This window comes from Pundamilia nyererei, unplaced genomic scaffold (assembly GCF_000239375.1).
Source record: "Pundamilia nyererei isolate P.nyererei 1_Seehausen unplaced genomic scaffold, PunNye1.0 scaffold00093, whole genome shotgun sequence".
Lineage (NCBI taxonomy): Eukaryota > Metazoa > Chordata > Actinopteri > Cichliformes > Cichlidae > Pundamilia > Pundamilia nyererei.
The window spans coordinates 286511-312414 of NW_005187494.1; the positions used below are offsets into that span (position 1 = coordinate 286511).

At 40.7% G+C, this 25904-nt stretch overlaps 3 protein-coding genes across 5 annotated transcripts in view; 2 read left to right on the plus strand and 1 right to left on the minus strand.

The window, feature by feature from the left end:
- The window catches only part of cap1 (CAP, adenylate cyclase-associated protein 1 (yeast)), a 16132-nt gene extending 6687 nt beyond the window's left edge, over positions 1 to 9445 (plus strand). The window contains exons 2-13 of the mRNA XM_005739695.1: positions 623 to 727; positions 1695 to 1795; positions 2338 to 2415; positions 2852 to 2995; positions 4237 to 4322; positions 4848 to 4953; positions 5550 to 5733; positions 6209 to 6390; positions 6514 to 6637; positions 6819 to 6901; positions 7238 to 7381; positions 8242 to 9445. Of these exons, the coding sequence (XP_005739752.1) occupies positions 625 to 727; positions 1695 to 1795; positions 2338 to 2415; positions 2852 to 2995; positions 4237 to 4322; positions 4848 to 4953; positions 5550 to 5733; positions 6209 to 6390; positions 6514 to 6637; positions 6819 to 6901; positions 7238 to 7381; positions 8242 to 8325 (1419 nt within the window). The 5' untranslated portion in view covers positions 623 to 624 and the 3' untranslated portion in view covers positions 8326 to 9445. The remainder of the gene's footprint in view (positions 1 to 622; positions 728 to 1694; positions 1796 to 2337; positions 2416 to 2851; positions 2996 to 4236; positions 4323 to 4847; positions 4954 to 5549; positions 5734 to 6208; positions 6391 to 6513; positions 6638 to 6818; positions 6902 to 7237; positions 7382 to 8241) is intronic.
- An 8-nt stretch (positions 9446 to 9453) lies between these two features.
- Positions 9454 to 18669, minus strand: ppt1 (palmitoyl-protein thioesterase 1 (ceroid-lipofuscinosis, neuronal 1, infantile)). Of its 3 annotated transcripts, none has more exons than XM_005739692.2 (10): positions 18612 to 18669; positions 17292 to 17414; positions 16009 to 16118; positions 13826 to 13953; positions 13572 to 13642; positions 12681 to 12783; positions 12500 to 12590; positions 11385 to 11483; positions 10879 to 10950; positions 9454 to 9914 (listed from the first exon to the last, which is right to left on the minus strand). In XM_005739692.2, exons 1-10 carry the CDS (start codon positions 18628 to 18630, stop codon positions 9792 to 9794), a joined length of 939 nt encoding a protein of 312 aa, XP_005739749.1. In that variant the 5' UTR covers positions 18631 to 18669; the 3' UTR covers positions 9454 to 9791. The 3 variants fall into 3 exon arrangements, with proteins under 3 accessions (XP_005739749.1, XP_005739751.1, XP_005739750.1); XM_005739694.2 differs by lacking the exon at positions 18612 to 18669 and adding an exon at positions 18547 to 18610; XM_005739693.2 differs by lacking the exon at positions 18612 to 18669 and adding an exon at positions 18083 to 18145.
- rragcb (Ras-related GTP binding Cb) lies at positions 18180 to 24246 on the plus strand. Its single transcript, XM_005739691.2, has 7 exons — positions 18180 to 18695; positions 20953 to 21156; positions 21252 to 21451; positions 22455 to 22569; positions 22658 to 22800; positions 22878 to 23023; positions 23172 to 24246. The coding sequence occupies exons 1-7, from the start codon at positions 18516 to 18518 to the stop codon at positions 23327 to 23329; spliced, it is 1146 nt and encodes a 381-aa protein (XP_005739748.1). The 5' UTR covers positions 18180 to 18515; the 3' UTR covers positions 23330 to 24246.
- The last annotated feature ends 1658 nt before the right edge of the window (positions 24247 to 25904 follow it).

A 25904-nucleotide genomic window follows, 5' to 3' on the forward strand; every position in this document is an offset into this window, starting at 1 on the left:
GCGAGGTCTATCGCAATAGTTTAATTTTTCTATCGAGAAAAAGTTATATCGCGATACATATCGTTATCGTTCTATCGCCCAGCTCTACGTTGAAGTAAATGCACACATGTAAACTTGTTTCTGGTACAAAAGACAAACATGGGCAGCATTCAGAGCACTGTTGCTGTTTTTAATTTTTTTTTTTTTTAAATTGCATTGTAGTTTTAACACAACAAAAACAGGTTCTGGGATCGCAATACTGAATAAAGTTGTTTTTTCGAATCGAAACTGATGAAGGATAAACTGAATGGCAGTTAGTGATTCAGTTTAATGTATTTCTGTAGTTCTGCACTACAGAATTTCCCGGAGGAACCCACCCGAGGGATTAATAAAGTTCCATCTAATCTAATCTACTTCACTAATGTAGGTTCAGATTGATGCAAGCAAGCACTTCTAAAGAAATGCATCCTCCTGTCTATGTTACTGTTGACTGTATATAAATAGGACGGATCAATGATCATTTTCTATCATGATTTCTTTCTTCCTGTGTTTTAGTCCCTGGGACTTCTCTCCCAATAGTGGTAGCCAGCGTGACACAGCTAACCTTTTTATTAAACACAAAAATGTCCTCTCTTTCTGACAGGTATGGCAGAGTTGGCGAGTCTGGTGCAGCGGTTGGAGGTGGCGGTGGGCCGCCTGGAGGCCATGTCAGGCCCTGGAGGCAGCGCTGGAGGTTCAGATGGAGGAGGTATTACTGTTAAAGAATACACTGAATAATATGTGTAGAGATCAGTGAGTGAAGTTTGCATTAATACATGAAAATGTATCACTGCGCTGAAGTCAGCTTCTGGCAGTGTGGACAGCGAAACCTGAGCCTTTTTGAAAACTATGACAGATTTTAGTCATGTGATGCAGTCATGTGATCAATTAAACTAAGATAGCGGAGGGCATTATACAGCTGTTGTTTTGTTTGCTCTCAATTTTGACAGCCCTATTAAAGATTAATATGAGTTTGTAAATGCTCCAGATAGCTTTTCTTCAAATTCTTTAATTCTCACTCACTTTTGCAACTTTGTACTTTTGTGTTACTCACAGCAACAACTCCACCTCATTGTTAGTCCATTTAAAAAACTGTGCTGAAGTCAGCTTCTGAGCTCACAAAAGCCACTAGATTATTTGACTGAGTGGGGTCATTTATCACTAAAATGTTCTGATGTTGATAATTATGGCTTTCAGTCAGTTACTGTTGGCGTTTGCAGCTAGGCTTCTGCAGCGGTAGATTTAGCTGCTCTTGGTGTGTTAGCCATGGTTCACTGCAATGTGTTGCTGTGCTGAGCGTTACTTGGGGAATTTCATGCAGATTAGACAACCCGAGTAGTTGTTAGTAAAGATATCAGTTCCACATTAATGTAATGTAAATGGTAAATGCACTATAGCGCTTTACTTAGTCCCTAAGGACCCCAAAGCTTTATACTACATTCATCCACCCATTCACACTGGGGATGGCAAGCTACATTGTAGCCACAGCTGCCCTGGGGCGCACTGACAGAGGCGAGGCTGCCGGACACTGGCGGCACCGGGCCCTCTGACCACCACCAGTAGGCAACGGGTGAAGTGTCTTGCCCAAGGACACAACAACCGAGACTGTCCAAGCCGGGGCTTTAATCTTTACATGTATTTCTTTTTAATCCCCGTGGTCTTCTTTATCTTTGCAGCTGTATCTGCGCACGTCGAGGGCTTCGATGAGATCATCAAGGGTCCTCTGGCGGAGTACCTCTCCCTCAGCCAGAAGATAGGGGGCGATGTCCAGAAACATGTAGGTCACAAGTTCAGACATTACACATTTACATGAGGCATTGGTCACCAGTCCTACCGGAGCTGAGTTTAATTCTTTCCTAGGAAAGATGATTCCTAAAAGGATACTTTAACTGCAGCAGCCATTGTAGAAAGAATAAATGGCTACAAGTAAACATTTCTTCTTTCCTGATGAGCACATTGCAGTGTATCTTGGTTTTTTGCCTCCACCTGCAGATCAGAAGAGCAGGTGCAGCCTGTGGAAGGACTAACGCAGCCTTTTGTTTGTGCTTCATGCAAAACTCTGCAGGGACTCTCGTAATTGCAGTTGACGCTGCTGATTTAATCGCTTCTTTTATACAGCATTGTTTTACATTTACAGTGATATTCCTCATTTTCCAAGTCCATGATTTTTTTTTTATTTTTTTTTTCCCCCTGCTGGCAAGACTTGAATATTTCTAAATATGAAGCCCCTTGAAAGCAGTTTCTGTTAAGTGTTCGTGAAAGATGATTTAAAAAATGGCACAATGATAAATTAATGTAACATTTCTTTCCCTCTTTTAGGCAGAAATGATGAAGCAGGGGTTCACCACTGAGAGACAGCTTCTCATCACAGCCTCCACTTCCCAGAAGCCCTCTGATGTGAGTTAAACACACTCCGTAAAACTTTAAGTTGAGCAAGCACCGCATTGATTGATCAATTTCAACTTTGTGCATTATTTATTGTGTTCGTCTGCAGTTTAAATGGTCGAACCCTTTTTTTTTTTTTCCTTTTCTTTTTCCCTCTCTGTACAGGTTCTGTGTTGTGATATTTCTGCCTCATTTTATTTCGATTTAAAAATCTGCTGTAAAGATTAAATATTCAAGCTCGGCTTAGTTGTGATGGAGAAAGCTTAGTGGGATTATTGGCCTTGTTAATTTGCTTCAGAAGTTGGAGAATTTGAAGAGGGTTTTTTTTCTTTCTTCTTCTTCCTTTTTCTTTTTTCCTCGAGTTGTGACTCAATTCTATACAAATTCTTAAGTTTCAGGTATCTGCTGATATCGAGTGCTAAACTTTTGTCCTTTCTCGACTCTTCAGGCAGTTTTGACGACTCTCCTGCAGCCCGTGTCCAGCGTGATCCAGCAGGTGCAGGCGTTTCGGGAGCAGAACCGCAGCTCACCGCTGTTCAACCACCTCTCCGCTGTCAGCGAGAGTGTGCCTGCCCTTGGATGGGTTGCCATGGTGAGTCCAGGGGCTGAGAGAGGTTAACGGGTAGGAAAAGAGCCGTTTTGGCACCACTCTGTGTATGTGGATAAATGAGTGTATAATGGGCGGAAACAGGCCTCTCTTTGATTCTGTCAACAGTCTCTGATGAGCGACAGTTTCTTGGCTGACAATAAAGCACCAACAACAGAGCTTTGCTGTTACAGTAAATGATTCATTCATTGTTTGCTGTTGTGTTTTTTGAGACTTATGAATAATGGATCAGATTTTCAGATACACATGATGAATGTCTTCATTCTCTGTCCGCCTACCTCTGTATCCTTAAACTTCTCATTTGCTTTGCAAAACATTTGTGACAGCAGTACATATTTCAGAAGAACAGTCATTCTTTTTTCTTTATTGCTAATGAGAGCTAGACAAGGAAGCTGATTAACTGATTAATACGTCTTTATCTTATTTTTTTAGTCATGTTGAGACTGATTTTTCTGACCTTTGGACAAAGCCTCTTTTTGCAAAGATTGTGGGTGTAGCTTTATGGCAGTAGGATGGATTAGTCTTTAATTAAAGGCTTCACTTGTGGGGAAGCAAAGATTTTAATTTCTCAAAATGTTGAGCTTTAGTTTTATACTTCCCCTTTCTTCAAACATACCCGACTCCTCTGCATCCGTTTAATCCGACTCTAAAAGACAGACAGGAAAAACCTGGCCCACAGAGTCCTAAAGGAAAACAAAACAATAAGGGGCAGGAGGCATGTCAAAGCAAATGACTACAGTGATTCTCCACTGCTGTTTAAGTTGATTTTAATACTGTTTATTTCATCAAGTGACCTCTTTAGTGGTACATGTCAGGTAGGGATCTACCAGCAATCTAAATGCTGACATGGTGCTTGTGCTTTTAAATTGTTAGCTACAGGTTACAATTAAAATCTTACTAAGTTCAAACTTAGTTATCCAGTGTTTGGGGTTTTTGTTTGTTTGTTTTTTGTTTTAATGTTCTCTGTGGACATTTGGACTAAATGGTTTCCCACCCATGATATAAGAGATAAGACTGGCTCTATTTATCCCAAAATTTGAGGAAGTTCCTGTGTTACCGCAGCCAAGAACACTAAGTACAACCTAGATCAAAATGCTTAAACAAAGTGGACTGGACTGCTCAATATAATAAAAGCAATATGACAAAACAAACTGGCTCAGTTAGGCAAAAACTACACACAGGGTATGTTTTACGAAATGAATCTAAACCTTTTTACTTCGTGTCAGGCTCCCAAACCAGGCCCGTACATTAAGGAGATGCAGGACGCTGCCACGTTCTACACCAACCGTGTGCTGAAGGACTACAAGGACAAGTCAGTAAAATCTCCACTATTAAAGCCTGTTTCCCTCATTGTCCGCAGCAGATGGGCCGTCCAAATTTAATTTGTATACAAAGCTGCTGGGATTTCTTCCAGTTTGTTCTTATCATTTTAAACTGTATCATATGTTTTTATTTTTTATGTTGAATCTAATAAACAAAAGGGTCAAAAGAACTTTTAAATGCAGCCAAACAGTTTGCTCGACCCATCTGTCTTCCATCCTTTCTTTTCCTTTTTCAAGTTATGGTGCCCCACGGTTTTACTGAGTCAGCACTGCCACATGATACACTGAAGCATGTCGGTGGCAGACTTCCTGGGTTTAAACTTGTAATAAAAGCCTGAAAGTGAGGCAGACTGTTTGTGCTCTCAGCTCGTGTTCACATGTCATACAGCAGGCAGGCAAATTGCACAATGAGAAAATCTGAAATAAAAAATAAAGTTGTGTTGAGTTCTAAGTAAAGGAAGAAAAACTGCTAGAGCTAAAAAACGATGCCATAAAATCATATGTCGTCTTCACAGGGACAAGGTGCATGTGGACTGGGTGAAAGCCTACATCTCCATCTGGACTGCGTTGCAGCATTACATCAAAGAGCAACACACCACCGGACTGACCTGGAGCAAGACTGTGAGTTTCCAAAGGAAGGAGGAGGAGAGAAAAAAAATTAAAAAAGGAAATTACTGCAACTTGAAACATAAAAAGCAGCTCTCAAATGATCAAATGCAACCTGACTCATGAATTAACACATTTACCTTAGGGCCAGTTTTACTAATATTTTGTGCCAGAGCAAACTGGTCTTTGGCATTAGAGAGAATTGTACTGTCTGTACTTACAGAGTTACAAGGTTGCAAGATTTCTGCAGCTTGTCCTGTTGCATATGTATTTCTGGGACTTCCTTTCTTGTGGTGAACAATGAAGGAAAAGCAGGAGCTTTTAGGGTACAAAACAATCCTGAAATTGAACTTGAGCTCTGTTTTTACTAAACTAAACTTAGCCCTTCAGAATAAACTTTATTTTTGTTTACACACAAAGTTGAGGCAAACACAGGGAGAAGTGGTGTAACTGCCCCTGATATGCAAACAGTCCTGTTTTAAATTATAGAGGGGAGAATTACTCCAGAGTTTGTCTCGTGAGTGTGCTCTCCTTTGTCTGCTTTAAAGGCTAAAAGTGTCCTTCATGACCTCCATTCACCCTGTTAACTGTTTTCTTCTCTTCTTCCTTAGGGTGCAGTAGCTTCAGCCGGTGCTGCTCCACGCAGCGCTCCTGCTGGCGGTCCTCCCCCACCTCCCCCTGGACCCCCTCCTCCCGCTGACCTGAGCGGACCCACTGGCGGCGCTGGGGACGCCGGTGCTGATAATCGGAACGCCCTGTTCGCCTCCCTCAACAAGGGGTCTGACATCACCCGGGGTGGGTAGCTACAGCTCCAACCAACAGTGATGAGAGGAGCTGATACTTTTTTTTTTTTTTTTTTTTTTTCTGGCCTCAATTTTGAGGATCTGAGTGCAGCAGTAGTCGTGTAGCAGGGCTACATGAATCAATACAAAAGGCTTTGTTGATGTAAATCATATAAAGGAGTCTCCTCTGGTCCTTCTTTCCTTTTGTTGATCATTACTCTATGTGAGGAGTAGTAATCAGTATTGATGAACCTCTCTGGACAAATAAGTTGATGGGAGAACGTGGTATGAAGGGCAGACAGTGTATTAAGACGGACCTTTTTATTTCAGTTATAAACTTTTATGCTCATTTACACTTACTAATATATGGGTTCCATTCCTTTTATTTATTTTTTGTTATCACATAAATTCGATGTGCTTTGGATAAAGTAACGCTCCCTCTCTCTCAGACTAACAGTGCATGTTTCATCTCTCCCTGACCCCTGCAGGACTAAAACATGTGTCCGATGACCAGAAGACCCACAAGAACCCCAACCTGAGGAGTCAGGGCGCTCCAGTGCGCACTGGACCAAAACCCTTCGCTTCAAGCGCCACCAGACCTGCTGCATCCGCCACACCAACCCGTACACTCCCCCCTGTGCTGGAGCTGGAAGGAAAGAAGTGGAAAGTGGTACGTTGAAGGGGCCAAAATGACCAAAATAGATTTTTAAACTTGCTTCTGGCTCAGACAAACAGGCCTTCTTTTTTTTTTTCTTAATTCTTTTTCTCTTTTTTCTTAACTTGCTTTCTGCAGGAGAACCAGGAGGATGCTCAGAACCTGGTGATCAGCGACACTGAGCTGAAGCAAGTGGTTTATGCTTTCAAGTGTAACAAGAGCACCCTGCAGGTCAAAGGCAAAATCAACTCCATCACTTTAGGTAAGAAAGGAAACTCACTCCTCAGAAACACACACGTCGAGGGCTCTCGTATTGCCCCTGATATAATGCCCAAACATTTATTTATATTTGCCGACACAGCCACCATAAGTGAATAAAAGGCAGAAGAATGAGCTCGGTGCTTAGAGTCTCTTAAATATACTTATTTATTTTTCTCCGACAGATAACTGTAAGAAAATGGGCCTGGTGTTTGATGACGTTGTGGGCATCGTGGAGATGATTAACTGCAAGGATGTCAAGATCCAGGTGTGTACATGATTTTTTTTGTTTCTTTTCACTGTTTGTTGCATTTCATGAGATCACTGAATGATTTTTGCTGCCCCGTCATTCTTCGGCTCTTTGTAGTTTCTCTGCTGAGGATTTATACATTTTTCATGAACTCTGTTTATTATTCATGTAGTTAAATATTGGAAACTACAAGCTGCTCAGTTTTTGGCAGCTTCACTGTCAGCTGGGTGCAGTGTTGGGCTTGAGGAGATTTGTAGAAGCTGATTGTAGATCGGCATTGTGTATCATCTACCTGATAAAGTTACTGGCTTTTAGCCAAAGGGTCTACTGTTTATTTTTTCCTTTTGTTTCCAGGTTATGGGGAAGGTCCCAACTATCTCCATCAACAAGACAGATGGCTGCCACATTTATCTGAGCAAGGACTCTCTGAAGTGTGAGATCATCAGCGCCAAGAGCTCAGAGATGAACGTGCTGGTACCCAACAAAGATGGAGAGTTTGTGAGTATCTCTGATTTCATTTGTTTGGCAGAGGAAGTTTAACGTGACACAAACAGGACCTCACCTGACTGTGATAAGAAACCTTACTGCTTCTGTAAACCTTATGGGGTATTTTTGGCTTTGTAAATGCTGTCATCACTAAGTTTTCAGTGCTGCTGCTTTTATTTAATCCTTATTTCAACCAGAAAGTCAATTGAGATTAACATCTGTTTCTCAAGGAAGACCTGGACAAGTAGGCACATACCTCAAGTTAAAAATCAAATATACTATGAAAATAAAGTGAAAGAAGTCAATCGAATAATACAAATAGAAGGAGCAGTAAGTCTTTATGAGAGCTTTGAACTCTCCTGGGTAGACAAAGACTTTCAGCCTCATTAGGTACTTGTTAGTGTCTGTGAGGCAAGCGTCACATCAATTATGAATTTCTCTATAAAAGGTCTTGGATAAAAGTCCAGCCTTGCAGAAGTTTGAAGTCAAAGTCGTTAACATGCAAACGGTCACATTGGTCCAGCGAGTAGTGTGCATTTGATCTTTTGAGCTGCTTTCAGCTTCGCATGCTCGGCATGTTTAATTAGACCATGAAGTGTTCCTTGAACTGTGCATCTTTGAGCAGGTTTGTGGTGTAGTTGCTTTTAGGATTTTTGTTAAATAATGAGAACATGAGGTTAAGAGCAAGGGGGAAAAGCTCTCCCATCCTCGTTTTAGTGCTGCTAGGAACCTTTGACCAGAACAGCCCGTTTATCGAGTCTTCATCCTGAGCAGAGCTGATCAGCTGCTGACTATAAACGATAAGAATTCAAAGCTGGTCTGAAAAAGCTTGTTGATCTGACAAAAACCCTCTGTGTGTCTCTCCCTTTCAGACGGAGATCCCTGTACCCGAGCAGTTCAAGACAGTCTGGGACGGCAGTAAGCTCGTCACCACAGCAACAGAGATCGCCGGATAAACTGGGGCAGCATATTAAAACGGCCGCCCCTCCTCAACGCCATCCCCACTCGTCTATTTTAATTTTTTTTTTTTTTTGCAGAGTCCTGTCTGACTGATCGACAACCCCACCAGCTAACTCTCACACTGTACACTGAGATTCAGACCTTTCCCCTTCTTCCTTATCAGCCAATCACAGTTTAAACTGTTCCTTCTGTAAGCCAATTAGAGGGCTGCTTGCCTTATCTGGAGCAGATCCTCCAGCCAATCAGCAGGGAGCAGCTTGTCATTCAAATTAGGGTTTCCCTGCAAGCACTTGAAAAGAGTTTTGCCAACAGCTGGGAAGCTCTGTATGCTTTTTTTTTTTTTTAAATTTATCTGGATGATGCTGAGCAAATTTTAGAATAGGCAATGTTGATTCCTCTGCAGCCAATCAGGCTCATTTCTTTCCCTTCTTCCTGGTCAGCTGGGGGGCTGGCGTGTTTAAGTTGCGGCCTCAAGGTTTCTCTTCCATTATATGCAATTCACTGGTGAAGCACTCGTCAAAAAGAGCCCTTTTTAGAGGATAAAGGCATCCATATCATCTCCACTGATGACTGCAACCATGAGACTCATAGTGGATAATGGTGTAAAACAAGTTCTCTGAGCACATAAAACCAGAGTAAAAGCAAGCTGTGCAAAAACATTCTCTCAAATCATTTTTAAAGCATAAATCCATCTAGATGATGATGTTTGAACGGTTTAAAGTACGTTTTCACTTAAATCTACACAGGACATTCCTGAATGAAAGGAAAAAAAACATTCCATGTTAGGAGGCATTTAAGAAAAGTGTGATAAAGAGCAAAGATGTTGGAAGTCAGTGGAAGTGAATTTTAAAAAGTAAAGGAAAACAGACTGGAGTAAGTGATTGGAAACACCTGCTGTAATCACCTGTACAGCTATGAATAGTCTTTGAATATCAGCCTGACCATCAGCATCCTGCTCCTTCTCATGTCTGCAGCTCGCGTAGCTGTGGAGCTCTTCGCTGAATTTTCTTTTGTCTCTTGTTTTTGTTTACCACTTTAATTTCTCTTTTTTGGGGGGTCCAAACTCAGAAATCTGCTCATTAGTACTGGAGACATCATTAAAAATGTTGCAATAAATCAAAGTATTTGGGTGTCTTTATTTTGATGTTTTATTTGTACAGAAGCATTATTTCACAGTTAAAAGATCCAAATGAGGCAAAACGAAAGTGGCTTAACCACCCCCCTGTAAAACCTGCCAACAATGATGAATAGTGTTTGACCTCATCAGTAAACTGCACCTGTGACTGCTAAAATTATGATGGCATCACAAGACACAGATTAAAAGCCAACACGCTGGAAATGATCAGTGCAAAAAGAGTAAATGATGCTTTCTGCTAAGCTTGAGCGTCCTGTTAAACTGGCGTTATATTGCTCTTGATTTCAACTGCAGCTACAGCAATCAGACTATCAGTATGGAGCTGCTTTAGTGTAAATAAGGCAGCAGGTTGGCTTTGAACCACTCTTCTTTGAACTGGAGGTGGTCGCCTTCGGTGGCCAGAAAAACCAGCTTCCCTGCTTTGTCCATCGCCGCCAGACCCAAACGATCCTACACACACGCACGCACACACACACACACACGCACACACAGTCTGTTTTACAACCGGCATGTGCAACAAAGTTTGATTAATAAACATTTGCTGATGGAAAGCCGAACTAAGATGTCCTGCTACATGCAGAACCATCGTAAGGTGGTTAAGGCAGAAAAATAAAATAAAAATAAAGCTTCTGAATTTTTGGAAAGGCATAAAAAGGCAAAATAAAAGCAGAGATCTATACTTATCAAGGTAATCCTAAGTGTTACAAAGGTGGTACTTTTCCATTGCCATGGTAACTTGTGCTGCAGCTAACCTGCTCCAGGCCTTCCGTGTACTACAAACCAAGTTCACCAAACCCAGTTAGGCTCAGTGCTCGCCTCAACTTGATAAGTCAACCCAATGTCCATAATCTAGCTATAAGTATGTTCATAAAAAACATTTAGCTTTAGTTGTTGTTCTTGAGTTAATTGTAATTTTGTAGCATTTTAGTCTGTTGAGTTTCTACGAGTCATAAATAAATTGACTTGACAAACAGTCTGATACCAAATAATGAATAAAAACAGGGTTAGTCTGTGCGCAGACTTGCAGTATAAATATGTCCTGTTCTGGATTCTCACATTAATGCCTACAGAACAATAAAAGTGTAAAATTGCAACCAACGAGGGAAAAAATAAATAAATTAAGGAATAAAGTTGCTCCTTTAATAAAAAAATTTAAAAAAAAGAAGAAGAAAAAATGTCTATATTGTTGGAAATGCACACACATCTTCCGTGTGTCTCATTGGCAGATGCTGCACACCAGCAAACAAATAAATATACTCAGATACAGACTGAGACCACGTTTTGACAAATAAATCTGATTACCACCTTCTTGTGACTGCTTAGCCTTCACATTCACAGGAAACACTGGATAATAAAGTGTGTACTGCTCACACCGTCAGCTCTCTTCCCTCATCAGAGAACCTGCAGTGATTACCTCCTTGTAGAGAACGCTCTCCTGTAGAGTCTCGGTCTCTTTGGCTTGGCCAGTTTTCAGGAAGCCGAACCACTGCAAGAAGAATTGGGACAAGACTGTGACTGGTCTTTAATCAGCACCTTTTTTTAATAAAAGTATTTTTTGAAACTGACTTGTGCAGAATTTTGCTAAAACTTTGGCCATCAGGGGACAGAAATTTACCAGTGTGTATGCTGGGATGATTTCAGTTAAGTGCTACTGCTCTTTCCTTACAAGGTGTTTCACCAGACCACTGGTATTATACTTAGATGGTAAAATAAAGGTTGCACTGACTCACTGCACCATCTTGTGGTGTAAACTGGTATTACATGAATGTACAGGCTGGCTCATGTTCATTCAACTTAAACTTACATCTCTTCAACACATTACACAGACACTTTGAATAAGAAGTCGTTGAAGTTTTTTCTTCACATTGTGTTTTTAGTTCTGTTCATTTTTAAAATAACTACGTGCATTATGTTTGGTACCTCAGTATCGACAGGATCCACCACAGAGTCCTGCAGGAACTTGACCATGACGAACTTCTCTAGCTGCTGAAGATTCTTCCTGTAAGTCTCGTTCACCGCCTTTAGTAGAAAACAAAAACATTTTTCAACAAACAGAAAAAGAACTTTGCAGATGTGCACGAAGAGTTTAAAAAAAAAAAAAATAGAAAAAAAAAATCAGATTCAGGAATTATATAAATACAATTAAATGTCTCCATGTGTCTTGTGTGGCTTTCTCTACCTCAAACAATCCCAGGCTACTCCTTTAAAAACAAATTAGCACCCTGCTCTAATAAAGAACCCTTAAAGAGTTTAAAGGACATAATTAATGTGAACAAATCATTCTCTTCTGCGTCGTAGCTCAGTATGAAGAGAACCAAATTGTGAAATAGCTCTTTGACTGGTTTTTATTAAGCGATTATTCAGAAGTTGATTGATTTATGGATCGGCAGAGATAACCCTGCAGGTCAGTTTGTAGCCACACAGTCTAATCCGATCCTGTCTATTAATGAAAGGTTAAGCTCTCGATCTAAACAGCAGTTTACGTCAGTGGGCAAACTTCAGTTTCACGCTGATGGCACAACACAGACTTTCTTCTTTCTGTAAATGTTGACCCTGGAGCAGACTGTTAAGCACTAATAGGGTGTAATCTCATTGTCTTTTAATTAATACCTTTCACTGGACTTAAGTATCTTATACAGTAGCAGCAGCCGTCTTCCTTCTGTGTTGCCTTCTGTTTTTTCACTTGTTTATAGTTTTAATGGAGAATAAAGAAATCTAAACGTGTATAAAGGTGTGTTGTACACTGAGAACATTTCATGGTTATAACTCATCTTTGAGACGACAATAAATCATTTATTAACGATTAACTAAACTCCTTAGGCACCAAAGTCCACTTCTATAGTTATTCATAGCTGCATCTCTTTGTCTCCGTCAGCAGATGGCAGAGACAGAGTAGATTCAGTCCTCCAGCTGCCGATAAACACCGAAATGCTGAAAAAACCCCACAATCTCCCTTTTGTTTTCCTAACGCAGTCACTGTTTACACTTCTGCGACCTCGTTGTACTGACTACAGGGCTGTTCTGGCTCTACCGACCCGCTCTTGATTGATGTCAGCCAGGAAGCGGCTGTACTTCTTGTAGAGATCATCGTTCAAAGGGTCATGCCAGTACTGGGCCTGCACCAGGCTGATAACCACAAACACAGAAACGATTCGTCACAAGATGCTTGACATGACTTAACAGGAACAACAGGCTGATGCAAGACGGAAAACTTACTGCTTTTGAAACCAGCCCAAGTAAGCTTCCTTATTCAGAGCTTCACGAATCATGTCACAGATTTTAGAGCTCTCCCCAGGACACCTGGGCAGCCCGTACACACCTGAGGATTCGAAAAACACACGGGGTTAGGTGCCAGCTTGTTTGGAAGCTGTCAGGAATTAGTAGGCAGCATAGAAAACTGTCAGGAAATAACCTGGACCATTCACTCCCATAGCTCCCTGGTCTGGCTCACAGAGCACTTGAGGCTTTTAATAAGTCTCCAGTGGGAGACTGAGCTGTTTACATCTTTACATAGAGGCTTGAATGTGTTTAATTTGAGGAGAGGAGTTCTGTTTTCAAAGATCACCTGTGATGTGTAAATAGAGCAGAACAGAATAACAAGTCTGACGTCAAAGAGAAGGACCTACAGAGTCAGGTTAAACTTTTATGTGCAGCTGATTTAATGACAATAGACTGAGTTTTATTTTACAAGTTAACTACATCATAAAAGAGCTTTTAGTTTTGTTTTCATTTTAACTTTCTTTGCAACTACTGAGTTCAGATCTGAAAGCGAGGCCCTTCAGCCTCCTGGTAGATGCACTTATCGAATAAGTTTGAACATGGTAAGTTCCTTCGTTAGTTGATGTCCGACCTTGACATTTATATTAGGGTCACTGAGATTTAAAGCTGATACAGCTGGGGTATCAATTTGAAAATCCTACGTCAAGCCGTTCTCTAGTTATTCACGCCACCAGCCCACTTGGCAGGGTGATGGCAAAACCTCATCAGCCTTTTTTGGCTGAAGGGTAAAAAAAACAAACAAACCCCCAAACACTACTTTTACATCAGAATATATCTGGTCAGCTCTGCTCACAGGGAAGTGAGCTAAAGTTATCATTATAGTATCACCTTGGTGCTGACCGCCAACAGAGATCAGGTTTTTCATTGGTGGAGAGGCACAGCGCTGAGCCACAGCCCTCCTGCGAACAGAGGAACCGGGTCAAAGAGTCAGAGCGAGCTTCCTCATTTCAGTCAGGAGACAAAAACTACGAGCGGGAAACATGCCGAGGCCCGAGAGTTGGGTTTTTTTCAACCACACAAAGCTTCCAATTTCTCTCGCATAACAAGTAAGAAAACCAGATTCCAGAACAGGAGTTACATACAGAAATTGCGCCCCCTGGGAGAAGCCCATCGCATTGTATCCTCCCTTCAACTTGGGGTCCAGAGCCAGCTGATTGCACACCATGGACACCTGCTCATTCACATCTGAGAAAAACCCATTTTCTGTGTCCTGCAGGAGGAAAAACATGAAAAGTTCAAATCACAAGTGACAGATTAAAAGAAGAAAATGAGCAGAGAGATAACGTTACGGCGTCACCACGGATCAAAGCCGTACCCGTGCAGGTTTGGTATAAATATTAACACAGAGGAGTCACACAGTGAAGCTGCAAAGGAGCCATTTTTCTGATGTAACTTATGTCACTACTACTGCAAATACCACAGAATAGGAGCCATCACACATGTGGAAAGCTGCTGTGGGACTGTTAAAGAAAGAAAAAAAGGCGTTCTTTATTAAACATGTCATATTCACTTTTACTGTGTGTTTCTGTGAGAAGACGAGTGGCCGTGAGTCATCTTCTGAAGGTAGTGAAGCAATGCTACGTCCTAATAGGATGACAGCGATTTTTTTTTAGCTGCGAAATAGCATTACAGGAAGTTTTATCAATGCGTCCAGTCTGTACAACAGCTTCAGCGTCTTAAAAAGGTACAGGAAGTATGTAATCTTTTGAAGTTTTTTAATAAAAAAAATAAAATTAAAAAAAAAGAATCCATTATCATTCATTTAGAATGAATCTATCAAAAATACACAGGAGTGGGCGCTTGTTCGTGGAAGCTGCTGTGTTGCCTCACCTTGTAGAGACTGACATATAATACAGAGGGCGAGATGAACATCTGCCAATATTTCACAATTACTTATCGTCACCAGATTAAACATGTAACCCTCCCATTGCTGGACAATGAGCCAGCTAAACAACAAGCGCTGGTTTTAAGCTAACGTTACGCCAGCTAACGTTAAGCTAGAGTGTCCTTAAAAAAATTTAATTTAATTGTTTTTTTAAAGTTATCGCATTTTCCCTCTGATAAAAAAAAACTTGACATTGTCACATCATACGAGTGTCTGAGACATTAAAAACATTAGATACATTTCAAAGAGTTTAACTAATGCCAGCTAATGCCAGGTAACAGCACTTAACAGAGGCTAACAGCAGCTAATAGCAGCAAAAACAGCAGCACTTACTGACAGAAAAGTTAAGCATATCCTCAACAACTCATCTCAGTATCGCTGTCAGTGGACAGAAGTGGGCTTCACTCACTCATATTGGACTCCTTTTACTAATTTTTACAGAATCATCCAATAGTAAATCGTAAATACATATGGACATCCAGTATATTTCTAAAGGTAAAGTAAAGACTAACAGCCTGCAGTCACTGTGAATCATGCACTTTAATAGGGAAGGTTAAGACAGCTGAATTCTACAGTCTGCAATCTATTAAATCTAGTGGTGAGATTTCACACACTCTACCTTTAATGCCATTTAAAATTTTACTTTCATACTATTAATATTCCACTAATTACAGAGATGAGGGGAAGAGTTTGCTTTTTAAAAATTGCACTTTTCAAAAAAGTGTGAGTCGTCATAACTTCTTAAGTACAGAGCAGAAAAACAGAAAACGCATTCAAGCTCTGTTAAAATCTCTCTACCACTGCCACAATCTAAAGCTAAGTTATTGTTTGTTGTTGTTTTTTTTTAATCAAAAAGAAATCTTCTTTAATGAGCTCTGAGCATTAATATAATGAGAAATATCATTTTTTCAGGCACAAAGCTGCATAATTTAATGTTTATGATGTAGAATTAAAAAAGCAAGGATCGGTATTTCGTCTGTTTCCTGATGATTCACGGGAGAAAACTTCATGGGGTGTTTTTGGGTTGCATGCTCATATTAAATTAAAGCTTCCAACAATGAAATCAGATATCTATCCTTTCTCTTTGTGACTCTGTAATACGGTCATCTCTGTCCAGAAACCTTCTGTTTATGAGGGGCAGCCAATCAGAAGAAAGTTGTCCTTATATAGGGAGGAGCTAAACTATCTTATTTCAAAGAGATGCATCGAGGTAAAAATAAGGATTATTTTGAACAGCGCAAACGTAGAGCCCAAAAATACAAATTCATACCTGAAAATTCCTTGAACTGTTCTAACATTACCATGTGACTAATGCAAAAACCATTTTATTCACAGAAAATATTTTCACTTTCATAAAATGTCTTTACAGCGTGAGGTTACCTCCACTATGTTTTTCCCAATCATCACTGAGAACACGTAAACTCCTGGGATCTCCTGCTCAATCATTTTCTTTATATAGCCCATGCTCAAAGGGTTGCAACACGAGTCACCTGATGAAGAAAATACAAATAAACACAAGCCTTATCGTCCAACTTTATTGAAGGGAATCAGGCATATCCACAGTATTTTTATGGCTTATTTTAAATACATATAAATCAGATAGAGGCTCAGTGCAGAGCAAAGTCTTCTTTGGTTTAAGCTCTAAAATCTTCTGCACTCTGAGTTAGAGGTAGTGTCTTTTTTTGCCTGAGGAAGAAGAGAAAGTGTTTTTCTTTTCACTTCCACAGGTGGGATTTCTCCATCTAGTATAGGATTTAATGAGCAGCCTATCAATTTTAAGCACAATCCTCATCTCTCACATTACAGCTCAGGTTTTTATCTCACTGCAGTGTTGCTGTAAACATGTGGCTTTCACTTTCGTCAGCAGGAAGTGACGTGAATCGATGAATCACATGTTACCAAGGTAAGTTATTCAGATGTGTACTGAACAGTGGGGGCAAAGGCATCACAGTTAACTTTTTTGGTACTATTCTAGATTATTTTGTGTAAAACACAACACAATCCCAATAACTACACATCTGTGGATGCATCTTTTAAAACAAACAAACAAACAAACCAAAAAACAGGATTAATTACCACACATGAGATTTTAAAGATCCTTTTCATGGCAGGTTTACATAAAAACATGCAAATTATTCAGTTCTATTTACATATTGTGGAAAAATGAGCCGAAGATTAAATGTGCATCTCAGTTTAAACATAATAGAGAAACTATGTACAGTTGGGTGAGTTTTTTCAATCTTAAAGCTTCTTAAGCCAAAATAAAAGAGGAACACCGGATGTTTCATGGTTTCATAAATCAATCTGGTTGTGATTTTGTCCACAATAAAATTAATTTTCGTTCAGTTTTGATTAAACAACTTGCAGTACTTGAATTGAAAAACTGAATTAGAAAACAAATGACACAATTGCATGGGCCTCTACATATCAGACCTTTAACAGTCAGCAACCCCTTATATATGTCTCTGTAACTTAAAACACTCTGCATCAGCTCATAAGCTGGTGTACTGTGTGTTTACGGTTATTATGAATACTGGTTTGTAGTGTGGTTTCAGAAAGGTGGCTTATGCTTAATTTTTTTTTTTCTGTGAAGACTATAAAGGTGCCATTTTTAAGATTTTTTCCAATATATCCCTACAGTAACACAGAACAGAATCACTTACCCATCCCATGCCAGAGCACTAGTGGTACAGTCCCATTGTCGGAGTCATGAATTGGGCTGGAGGTAACAAGCAGCACTGGCACAGCCAGGAGAAAACACAAAAGGACAGCTGCCATTCTGAGTCCTGACACATGGAAACAAAATGAACTAGTTTTTCCTATCTTATCAACATCCAAGAAATAACAGACCCCTGGAATCTCTCGGCAATATGAATTTATTAATGTTATCTCTATATAAGCAATATTTGTTGTTATTCAGTTAAATGCTGTATGCTTTTATTTATTACAAATCCCCTTTGTCATTTAACCTTTTTACTAAACCCCTGTATGTCATGGTTGCTAATTGCACTGGTCCATGTTTGTCAAAAGATATCTGCTGTATGTTTGTATACAGTCAGTGGTCCTTGCATGTGAATGAATATCAAATAAATGGGAAAGTACAATAAAATGTTAGACAGGAAATCATCCCTGTGCTTCCTAGTATCCCCAGAGCTTCCAGTTTATTAGAGCTGGTCATCCCGGGTATATTTATATCTGTATTAGAAACTCAGCTCACTATAAGTGCGTCTATGAATTATCCTCATGTCACTTCGAACAAGCTAACTACAAACGAAAGAGCACATGATTTACATCAAACGCATACTTATTACGTACATTTTGGAATATGCAGTAGCGCATTGGTGCTGTACCAAAGGTTTAAATCTACACAACGTATTCTTTAAAATATGTATGTAAATATAGTTAGATTAAATTAAATAAAAGATGTCCAAAATTCCCCCAAAACACTACTCACCGCTTCCGTATCCTTACTGTTTGTCTGTTGGACTGCTTGTCACATGATAATGTTTGGAGCGTGTAACCAATCACGTGAAAGGGGAGGGGTTAAAAGCTAAAGGGGGCGGAATCTCCAAGTTACGTTAAAGTTAGCCTTTTTTGAGTCATCTCTTATCCATTTAGTTTGATTTAACCAACTTTACACCTGTATTAGGATTGCTGAAGATTGTGTCCACTTGTGTAGCAAGCTTCACATGGATACTCTACCATCTGGCCTCTTATTTTGAGACCTAAATACCGCACTCCAGCTACCTGCTAACGCTTAGCTTGCTATGCTAGCTCGTTGTGAAATTCCTGGACAACAGCATTCCTGCTCGGATTATTCAGCGAGTTTTCTGGAGGCTTGAGGCGGAATTGAAGAAGAACGAGCAAGTGAGCTAATAAAGGACAGGATGAACATTCAGTACGAGGATACGACATTACCGGGGAGCTACGGCGTCGTGGGGTCGTTCCCCAAAAGTTTTGGTTATGGAGTGGAAGTGCCAGACCTTGAGGAGAGCCCGACATCAGCTGATAAACCCAGGATCCTGCTGATGGGGCTGCGGCGCAGCGGCAAGTCCTCTATACAAAAGGTATGGTCATTTATCTGTCCCCGAACACCATCCAGATCACCACAGGACAAGAAAATTCTGAGTTCATTGTAAACAAAAAGCGAACAAAGGAAACAGTTTGGTTACATGTACACCTAAAAGAGATATCACCGTGGGTCAACACACCTGAATGAAATGATTAGTTCATTACCAGGCTTCTGGAGAACTTCAAGACATGCTGAGGAGGTAATTTAGCCATTTAAATCAGCTGTGTTGGATCAAGGACACATCTAAAACCTGCAGGATACCGGCCCTCGAGGCCTGGAGTTCGACACCTGTGATTTAAAAGATGGAGAATGAGACCTGCAATGCTGTATGATTTAGAGTGGCAGGCATGTGCAGAGGAGGGCTGGAAAAGGGTGTTGAAGGTGGAGCTGCCAGGCAGGGAGAAAGCTTCAAGGATGTAGTGGAGGAGGACACGTTGGTGTGACAGACGAGAAGGTTAGGGATAGGCTGAGATGGAGGCCGATGATCCACGGTGGCGACCCCAAAGTTAGCTTTGAGAGGTGGATAAACCTTTAGATCCAGGGTAGTGGTGAGAAATGACTCTTAACAATAAGTCACATGAAAATTTTGATTGTCAGCTTCATTTGTTATGGATTTAGTCAACTCAATTCAACAAGACATATGCAGAAGTTTAATGTTTTAAGTATTTCAGCTTCTTTCTGATCTCTAGGCAGTGTAAAGCTGCAACAAAAAAGGGAGCCTTTAACTCATGAAACTAAAGAGCATAATCAGCTGAGCCTTGTTGCCTTTGATCAAGAACAACACAGCCTGCTCTGGATCAGTCTAACAAAATCCATTATGTAATGGATTTGTATTATTATAGCGCTTTTCCAGTATTAGTGACCACTCAAAGTGCTTTAGACTACAAGTCACATTTTAACCATAGATACATATATCTGTTATAAGTCCAAACAGGCAAACTCGACACAAAGGCCCGAGCTGGGGTTCCAACCAACAACTTTATTGCTGTGAGGGGTCAGTGCTGACCACTCATAATAAGGATGTTGATAACTGATAATTCAGGATGTTGGAATGCTGTTCCACGTTGTTCTTCCCACTTTAACCTTTCTCTGAACTCCATCTTCCTCCAGTTTCACAGTCATTAAAAGTTTCAGTCTTTGTTGTTGCTGCATTTCCGTTTATTTGTGAAAGATTTCATCACAGGCCTCAAAAATCAGCATAGCATGTGACTTTGTGGTGACTTGGAGTTTTTCACCCAGGATTTAGCGGACGACATGTTAGAAAAGTTTCTGACTTCTGAGAACTAAAGCCAGTCGAAATGTGGGAGTTTGTTTCAATATGACATATATATATTTACAGCGAATAAAACAAGTATTGAACACATCATCAATTTTCTAAATATATAGATATTTCTAAATGCCATTATGTCAGTAACAACCCATCCAATTCAGACATGTAAAGACATGAAACCATAGATGTTCATCAATTATGTGTAATAATGAGAAATGACCCCAGAAAAGATTATTGAACACGCTTACTGAAAATGATTTAGTGTTTCGTACAAAAGCCTTTATCTGTGACAGTTTAGGCGCCTCCTGTGTGGAGAAACCAGTCACATGAATGAGCCAGAATCACGCCTGAGCAAACAGTCTTCAAATCCCGAAGGTTCTGTGGGCCCCTTCTATGAACTCTGACCTTTAGTTCTTTCCATAGATTTTCACTTGGATTCAGGTCAGGTGTTAGGCTGGGCCATTCTAGCAGCTTTATTTTCTTTCTCTGAAACCACCTGAGAGTTTCCTTGCTGTGTGTTTGGGATCATCGCCTTGCTGAAACGTCCACCCTTGTTTCTTTTTATCAAGAATGTCTCAGTACATTTTTCCAACTTTACTTTGATTATATGAAGCGTGCCAGAACACCATGGTGTTTCCACCACCAAACTTGACTGTTGATATGGTGTATTTGGGGTGATATGCAGTGGCGTTTGACAAACATGGTGTGTATTATGGCATCCAGAGAGTTCAGTTTGCCTCTCATCTGAGCGGACTATATTCTCCCAGTATTTCCCAGGCTTGTCTAAACGTTGTTCAGCAAACTTCAAACGCGCTTCAGCATGCTTTTTCTTCAGCTGTGTGGTGAGTGTGCGTACAGTTCATGGTGGTTGAGTGCATTACTTGTCGTTTCCCAAAAAGTTGAATCTGTTCATCTGAATGTAGCAAATTGGTGATGTTTAAATTTCTGAGAGTAACTGTAATCTTTGTGCATCACTACTCAGGTTGTTTTCCACAAGATGTCACCCAACGAGACTTTATTCCTCGAAAGCACCAACAAAATCTACAAAGATGACATCTCTGGCAGTTCCTTTGTCAACTTCCAGATCTGGGACTTCCCCGGCCAGGTGGATTTCTTCGACCCCACATTTGACAGTGAGATGATCTTCAAGGGAGCTGGTGCTTTGATCTTTGTCATCGACGCTCAGGTACGGTGACTTAAGTGTGACTTGGTGCTTACGTTTTGGGTGGTGAATTAGATCATGTGTTAACTGAATCAGCACATCCTGTCTTCTGTTACCAGGATGACTACATGGAGGCTCTCAGCCGGTTACATCTAACTGTATCCAGAGCCTACAAAGTGAATCCAGACATCAACTTTGAGGTGTTCATCCACAAAGTAGACGGTCTGTCAGACGACCACAAAATCGAAACGCAGAGAGATATTCACCAGAGGGCCAACGATGACCTGACAGATGCCAGCCTGGAGAAGGTTCACCTCAGGTGAGAGTCTGACGTGTCTACACAGGTGAAATACTACAGAGCTTCTTGTCATGGTTAAGGTGTAGTTTAACATTCATACTAGTAAGTCAGACAGCTAAGACTGATCCCATTCAGTGATAGACTGTCCAGATAGTCCCCTAACACAGTCATTCCTAAAGTGTGGGGCCCCCTGGTGGATTGTAAAGGGTACTGCAGGTGGGCTGAAGTAATAACAGAAATTCAGTTTTAAAGTGCTCACATGTATGAACAGTTGCATGTTTATATAAATGTATTTATTTATATAAAAAATGAATTAAAAGTGGTAACAGGAGGTGGTTAGTTTGTAATATTATTCACTACTCTGACCTAAATTTACTGCTTTTGTATTTTAATAAAGTTTGTGTCCCAGTGACAGGTCGGTCACACATTGGCTGTAACACTTTACATATGACTGGGTAGCATTGGCTGTTTATGGCCAAAAGCTGGTGATCATGTTTCTGTTTTCTGTTTTTTGTTGTTGTTTAAATAAAATTTTCAACTAAATGAATCACTTTCTGTTGTGTTTTCAATAGAGTGAACATTTAAGATTGGACAAGTACAAATACAGATACAGTATTTGAGATTTCTCAAGTTATTAGTCAGAGCCATCGTGCAAATATTCAACTATTTTAGGGGTAGGTATTCAGTTTTCAATTTTGGGATTCTCTGTTGTTGAAAGTACAGCACAGCCAATCTTTTAACTCTGAGGTCTACCAAACCTGACCCTCATCTCAAACCTGACCCTAGTCCTTTCTTTCTAAATAGTTCTTTTGTAACCTGATTGCCCAGTCCTGGGAGAACATTTTAAAAAGAACAGATGTTACATATTCTGATGCTTAGAGTTAGAGTTACAGTCATCTGTGGTGATAATTAGGCCTCAAAGGTTTTAAGACACCTTTGGAAAGCAGACGTGCTCAGAAGCTAAAATTAAAGCTTCTATCTCAGTTTTGGTAACTGTCTCGTCGTCTTTATTTTGTGTCCTCAGCTTCTACCTGACCAGCATCTACGACCACTCCATATTCGAGGCCTTCAGTAAAGTCGTCCAGAAGCTTATTCCTCAGTTGCCAACACTGGAGAACCTTTTGAACATTTTCATATCTGTATGTTTCATTTATGTTATTTGAACCACAATAAAAAGCCTCATTGTATTTTCTTTTTCTTATAATAAACATCTCTCATGCTTTGCAGCACTCCGGGATTGAAAAGGCCTTCCTATTCGATGTCAGTAGCAAGATTTACATAGCCACAGACAGCGCCCCCGTGGACATGCAGTCCTACGAACTCTGCTGCGACATGATCGACGTGGTCCTCGACATCTCCAGCATTTACGGGTGAGAAAAGCTATCAGATTTGTTTTGAGCTTTGGCGAAGAACAGCGTTTAGAGGTGCTTTTCTCTTTGCCTGCCAGGCTGGAGGACGGCAGCGGCTCCGCCTATGATGAGGAGTCTTTGGCGATCATCAAGCTCAATAACACCACAGTGCTTTATTTGAAAGAGGTCACGAAGTTCCTCGCGCTCGTCTGCATCCTCAGAGAGGAGAGCTTTGAGAGGAAAGGTGTGTACTTTTATTTTTTGCAATTGCTCGTGTTGGCTTTATCAGGAAAATCTTCCTACGTAAATGTGTAAAAACCTGAAGAAATTCACATAATAAACACACAAACACTATACGCAATTGTAAACATGCTCTCTAATTTTCTTTGCAGGTTTGATAGAGTACAACTTTCATTGTTTCCGAAAAGCCATTCACGAAGTGTTTGAAGTCGGCAGTTCGAACGACGGTGCTGCCTGGAGACCAGCGAGCTCGTCCAGCAACAGCCAACCAAGCCTTAAATATGCTTCTCTGAATGGAAGTGGTGTTTAGAGGGGCCGTAACTCTGCGGTTTACATGAAGTCCAGTGAGGCTGATGAACGATGACTCTTACGTTTCACAGAGTCTTATCTATACGTGGTTCCTCCATCAAACGTGAGAGTTTTTCTGTTGTACCAGCAAGATTGTGAAAAAACTACTCGGCTGAATGTCACGAAATTTGGTGGAGAGGCCAAACGAGGGCAAAGGATTTAGAGGATTTACTTTGAATCTGAATAATTTTCTGGAAAACTGTGAGAGAACGCATTGGCCGTGATTGAGAATGCGCTCTGCCCAGTGCCGGAAATACTGTCGCGTACGAATCGTATTTTTTCTCTGCCATCCTGCAGAAATGTTCAAATTTTCAGTCAACTGTGTTTACCTTCTCGGCCAGTACTCTGGAACGTAGAAACACTTGTGGCCCAGTTTAAGTAGAAATGCTCTAAAGCCATCTGAATGTGTATTTCCTCCACATCCCGCAGGAGCACACACTCCTTCCTTGTTCCTCCTCGTTTTGCTGTGAAATCTTGAATTCTTTAAGTAATCCTTAAGTTTAGGGGGGGGAATACTCCTGTGCCTGTGGAGCACCATGTTCATTCTTCTGTGCGTTTCCTTGATAATGACATGTAATGGATCTCCTCCAATCAAAACTGTGCCAGTTACACCATCGCAGCCTTGGGTGATTAACAGAGAGGGTGATGGTGTTTTGGTCTTAATGGAGTCTGGGACTAACTTACGATGGTTTCACTCGGACAGCCTGCCAAACCTTTGGACTTTTGTAGCTTGATGAGTGTGTAGGCCAAACTGTTTGTAGCAGATGTTGAGGTTTTCTGTGTGAGCGCTGAGTGGGACCTGAATGATGTTTCAGAAGCCATGCAGATGTGTTTTCATTACTGTACATAAATCTTTAATAAAATATGTTTTCATACTTTGCTCAGTCACTGTTATCTTTGTGTAACAGATGCCACTTCACACAAGACATTTAATTATAATGGGGAAACTTAAGGTTTATTATTCTAATGTAAACAGACTAATAAGCTACTGGGCTGCACTTGTGTTTAATCCTCTACTAGCAGCTGCTTCCTTTAATGTCGCCACCACAGATCATCTCACTCTATCCCTACATCCTATTGCATGACCTCCTTCACTGTGTATCTCCTATACCTCCTCATCATGCATGTCCAAATCATCTCAGCCATGCCTCTCTGACATGCTACTCTGAGCACTCTCCACACTCCTCAGCCTAAGCTGCAGTTTTCCACCTCCTGTGTGCTAACATGCCTCACTGAGTGAGCCTTCCACTTAACTCTTGCTGTCTCCACCCAGCCTGCACTTTCTTCTTCACCTCTCTTGCTTTGGATGGTTGACTCCAGGTGTATAAACTCCCCTACCTTCACTATCTCTGCTCTTCATAGCTTCACTTTTCCACCTGTCTACTGACTTCTCTACAGAGCATACCTCCACCTCTCCAGGCTCTCTTTCACCTACTTTCTACTCTCACGACCGATCGAAATGTCATCTCTAAACATCATAATGCGCAGAGTCTCCTGCCTGACCTCATCTGTCAGCCTGTCGGCCTCCACTGCAGACAAGAAGGGACTCTGACCCGATCTGCATGAACCTGTCTGTCTGTCGGTCCTTTTGCATATCCTGCACTACCCTCACATACTTCTCTGCCACTCCTAATTTCCTCTCTTGGCACGCTGTCACGTGCCTTCCCTAGATCGACAAAGACTCAGGCAGCTCTTTCTGACTTTCGTTATACTTTTCCATCAACTCTCTCAAAGCAAACATCACATCTGTATTGCTCCTTTTTTACCACAAACAATTCATCGTCACACTTTAACATGACGTCCTATTCTTATGATGGCACATGTGGATGAAGGAGCTGGACTACAGGTACCATGTTGTGATACCAGTAGCAGCAGAAATAGGAAAAAAATCAAGCAGGAGCGGCAAGGAGAGAGCAATGGTCTGTGGACACCACCTGCAAAATCTACTTGGGGGCTTGTCTTGTTGCCTCTCTGGTATACCAAAGCAGGTGGTGGGGAAAAAAAACACACGAATTTAATTTATTTCTCATGTGTTTTTAATTTAAATGGCAATATTACGCTTCCATAGACTTGAAGTTAAGAAATATTAGGTGAAGACAGGTTTACAGGTATATTTTCCAGGCTTTTAACTTAATTTATTTTAAATTTAATGTCACTTCTCCTGAAATGCTGTAACTATGAAGTCTGAACAGCAGATGGCATCATATTTGCATCTAAGAGTTTCATCCTAATTTAGCTCGGTCAGTTCAAATTAAATGAATGATAAAAAGCCAAAATGTCTGAGGCACAGAAATCTATCAACAGGTCCAGTAAATAAGTAAAAGCTTTCATCACACCATGCTGTGTACATCCTGATGAAATGGGTAATGGCAGGATGGAGCCACAGCTGAACCCTCTAATCGTCCCCAGACCTCCTGCTCACCACTGTGGAAAGTGAAGGTCAATGAGAGGGAAAATGATATCATGCTGTCCAGGATTTTCCTCTGTCTTTTATTCCAGGACCCTGCAGTTTGCTTCTAACCACAAATTAAAAAAAA

Bases quoted from the DNA above. Each gene is read 5' to 3' on its own strand.
- ppt1 (XM_005739692.2), bottom strand. The intron at 16,119-17,291 runs GTAAGTGATTCT...TTTCTTCATCAG, and splicing joins AGTGCTCTGGCATGGGATGG to GTGACTCGTGTTGCAACCCT. The intron at 10,951-11,384 runs GTACCAAACATA...TTCTTCTTGCAG, and splicing joins TGGATCCTGTCGATACTGAG to TGGTTCGGCTTCCTGAAAAC.
- rragcb (XM_005739691.2), top strand. From the start codon at position 18,516: ATGAACATTCAGTACGAGGATACGACATTACCGGGGAGCTACGGCGTC. The intron at 18,696-20,952 runs GTATGGTCATTT...ATCACTACTCAG, and splicing joins GCAAGTCCTCTATACAAAAG to GTTGTTTTCCACAAGATGTC. The intron at 22,570-22,657 runs GTATGTTTCATT...CATGCTTTGCAG, and splicing joins TTTTGAACATTTTCATATCT to CACTCCGGGATTGAAAAGGC.